The 4127-nt window shown below is 41.7% G+C and overlaps 1 protein-coding gene across 1 annotated transcript in view; it reads left to right on the plus strand.

Annotated features, from left to right (window-relative positions):
• ebf2 (EBF transcription factor 2) overlaps positions 1-4127 on the plus strand; it is a gene marked incomplete in the record, with an annotated part of 30766 nt that overhangs the window by 1492 nt on the left and 25147 nt on the right. Inside the window, 2 exon segments of the mRNA XM_014014305.1 lie at positions 689-845; positions 3121-3184. Of these exon segments, the coding sequence (XP_013869759.1) occupies positions 689-845; positions 3121-3184 (221 nt within the window).

Consider the following 4127-nt stretch of genomic DNA (forward strand, 5'->3'; position numbering starts at 1 on the left):
TTTATACAGTATTTGCATTTTTAATACGATCTTCCCCATCACTACTGGTCATCAGTTTTAATCCAGCTTTCATCTTTAATTTTCAGTTGATGTTGAATTTTTCCTCTTGCGTGGATTTTTACACTTTCAGATCTTTAAAGGATTGTTTTGGGTAAATTAAAAATTTCGACATGATTTTATTGGCCGCATCTTTACATTTGGGATCTTATGAAAACACATCCTTGCTTTAAAATATAAATAAGTATTGAACATTTTTTTAGACAGGCCCAATAAAACAAAACGTGCTTCTGCAAACAAACTGTAGGCCACCGAGGAGAAAATAAATTAAGTTTTTCAACAACTTTATGAGTTTTCTGCATTTTTGATATTTGAAGAAAAACAAAATCTTCTGCATTTTTTATTTACTTTATAAAACAAATTAGAGGTGCATTTTTAATTCAGGTTATAGCAAACATGTGAAAAAGAAACAATATTAAATGTCTGTTTTATTGTTAAACATGCTGAGGTGAACACCACTGGCAGAATTTCTTTTTAGTTCTTGAGTCAATCCTTTACTATAATATGTGAAAATATGTTTTAAATGAGTTGTCATTTAAAGCAAACAAACAGCTTCTCTGTCTAAATCAGTGTCCTGCACACAGAGCAGAGCTGGACATTTAATCATTGTCTCTTCCTGTTGTGTCCTCAGTGGAGTGGCTCTGTCCAGAGCTCACTTTGAGAAGCAGCCGCCCTCCAATCTCCGCAAGTCCAACTTCTTCCACTTTGTCCTGGCGCTCTATGACAGACATGGCCAACCTGTGGAAGTGGAGAGGACGGCCTTTGTGGACTTTGTTGAGCATGAAAAGGTGTGTGGGTCACCTCTTTGCTATCTCTAAAGTTTGAAGTTTGGACTTATTTTTTCCTCTCATAAAACTTCAAATAAAAACAAGAGTCAGTATCTGATTAATAACACCAGAACTGTATTAACCAGGTGCTCAGCTCACTCTTCCCCATGAAGCCAAACATATCGAACAGCTGACGGCGACATGTTTACACAAGCTTTACCCTCCATGAGCTGATGATGTGGGATTGAAAAAGAATATCTAATGACTAATTAGCAGCTTGCCTCATTAGGAGGACATCACTACTTTTTTAAAAATGCAAATGATGCTCGCTCTTGCTAAGATATACACTGAACTAATCATCAAAGTGCCTTCATGCCCCCCCCCCCCCTCAAATACTTTTACTGTTGGAGGGAGCCAAAATAAGACAAGACCAAAACAAGAAGGGTCCAACATGAAGACAGTTTTAAATAGAGAGGGGGACAGGGCCTGGGGTGAGCCTGATGTTCAGCGCTGACGGATGAGTCCTGCCTTGTGGTGTGGAAGSTTGGGGGTAGGGTGGACGGGTGGGGGCCTCCTGAAGTAGCAGCATCTCTGTCCTTTGGGGAAGGAAAAGGGGACACCATCCTGTCAAGTGGAAGTTCAAAGGCAGTTTCCTGTGCTGTAATTGATGTAGGCGGCGGTGCTAATGCCAGGGCTGAGAGCTGTCACTGTTGCTGCTCGCTGTGCCACACAGGCCAGCACACAGCCACGTGATGACAGCGGAGAAGTTCATTTTCTGCATGGTTACCCTGGCATCTGTTTTTGCCTCATAATTATGTGGCGGCGAAGCGATGGCATGGCAAAAAAAATAAAAAATAAAGGGCTCCTCTGTGCGTCTTTGCAAAACTTATGAAGCCAGGCATCCATCGATCACCTGTTGTGTGTCTCAACTTCACTCCTYATTTCAGGTTCGGAGCCTCCTCTGCTCTCTGCCTCGTCTTCTTCGTGCATCTTAATTTCCACACTCTGGTCTCGCAGCTATCTCTTTTTCTCCTCCCCAATCTCCTTGTTCTCTCTTCTCCTTTCCCGAGCTCATCTCTGTGATGCCAGCCTCCTGGGTTATTGGACCAGAGAGCATTCCTTTGAGACCACTTAGAAAGACCAGGAGAGGTAGGGGAAGTGAAGGAAAGAGGCAAAACAACAGCCAGGAAGGAGCAAAGAGGGAAGAAGTGAGAGCCTGGGATAGTGGAAAAGAAGTTTTTATGTCAAGGTCGACTGGTGCTCAGCAGGGGAACACAATTGCGCCCACGCACTCACACACACACACACACACATTTGTCTCCTACCTCGCTGCAGACACGGCCATTACATTTAATTTCAGTGTTTTAAAAGGTTTGTGTCAGAGATCTTAGTTCTGCCTTTATAAAAAGTCTGCAACTTAAAGGTAAAGTGATCGTTCATATCTTGTAAAAAGGGCTTCTGTAGAAATGTTATAAAAAATTAATATCTTACCTGTTGTAGATAACTCTTCGAACAGCCCCAGTTTCCTGAGCTGTCAGATGAGTGAGGGAAAAACTAAAGTGAGCTGCAGCCAGCAACTTTAAACTAAAATTAGTTTTTTTATGGTGATACACGTGAACACTATTTAATAAACCTTTACACTTCCTTAACTTCCATGTTAGAGCACAGAAGTGATATATTGGTGCTGGAATGGAAGAGTGCAGGCTGCACCATGACTGTTATAATATACTGTTTAGAAACATAAAACCTTTTTGGTCATCAGACATGAAGTTCACATTGTTGCAACRGCAAAGGCATTGATAAAAATAATGACATTCATTTTTTCAACTAAATGAACAAAGTAAATGTTTAAGCATACAAAGATCCAAATAAGTTTGTGTAACAAAATAAAAAATGTGTAATGGAAAACCGACAGTGATGTATCTAAAAGACAGGAGTCACCTGAGTTGTTTTAAGGTGACAGCAGTCCACTTTGGTCTTGACCTCACTCAGACTAGCCTTTAGCTCATCAATTTAGTCTAAGTTTCTGAACTGAGGATGTCTAAAAAGCTATTTACATTGAGCAAGAACCCCATGTTAAAAGATCTGAACTATTGCTTTAAGCTTTACGCGTATTCACACCAAGAGTCCCATAAAACCTTTGAGCTCTGATCTTAAACTTACCCTAGCTCAAGTGCCTCATGCGTACTGATGTCCAGCTGCACTTTTAAATGCCCCAGTGTACTCATCTGTGTACCCTGTGTTTGTCTGTGTGTGTGTGTGTTTTTGTGTGTGCATGTGTGTGTCTTTTTCCAAGGAACAGACAGGAGAAAAAACGAACAACGGCACACACTACAAGCTCCAGCTCCTCTACAGCAACGGTAAGCGGGAACAAACATTAAAATGTAGATTTTAACTCCCCGTCTGAGTTGTGTGATCAGTTCGACTCGCTCCCAAAGTCTGCAGGAGCTGCAAAAGTTTCGGACGACACACACAAATCACCCACATCTCATTGTGTGATGCTTTTCCTTAAAACATTTTTAAAGCTTTGCAAGCTGCCACTTTAGGGCTTGTGCATCACCAACCCCATCAGAACCCCCCCCCCCCCCYCACACACACACACATACACTCACACACACTCCCCCTCCAGCTCTTCGACTGACTCWGATCCTGGGGATGCGCAGAAAAAGAAAATCTGTTTCCCATGAGCCACTGCTGCCCCTGCTCTGCCATCACGCTGGCACCCATGGGAAAGAAGATGAAAGACGTGTTCTCGAGCAGCTCCCTCGTTCACACACTCAGACACACACATGTACATCCAAACACGCCAAAAAGCCCTCCATTCCCTCTGGCGATATCAAAGGCATCTCGATCGGGACTTTGATGAGAGGAACACATTTTAAAAGCAATACTCTCAAAAGTCTTTATGAAAGAAAGAAAGAGAGAAAAATCGTTTTCTCAAGTAGCAGCTCAGAACATGTTACTTCTACTTTTTACTACTAATTTACTGTGGAGGTTTAGGTGTTTCTGAAAATCTCACAAAGAGACACCTAAAAGTTTACCAAACTGTTGAAAAAGATCTCCATCTCCGTTTTACCTGCTGTTTCCTAACATTTACCCTGTCAGGTTTCTCACTTCGGAGGCAAATAAACAAAAAGAACTACAACATTAAAAAAAGCTCATCCTGAAAAATCGTGAGAATCTGGTAAATTATGGCCTGAAAACAAGACATGAGCAATGTTTGTCAAACATCAAATGACTCTCAATCCCTCAGAAACCATCAAACACACACACACACACACACACACACACACACACACACAC

Source organism: Austrofundulus limnaeus, unplaced genomic scaffold (genome assembly GCF_001266775.1).
Source record: "Austrofundulus limnaeus strain Quisiro unplaced genomic scaffold, Austrofundulus_limnaeus-1.0 Scaffold114, whole genome shotgun sequence".
Classification (NCBI taxonomy): domain Eukaryota; kingdom Metazoa; phylum Chordata; class Actinopteri; order Cyprinodontiformes; family Rivulidae; genus Austrofundulus; species Austrofundulus limnaeus.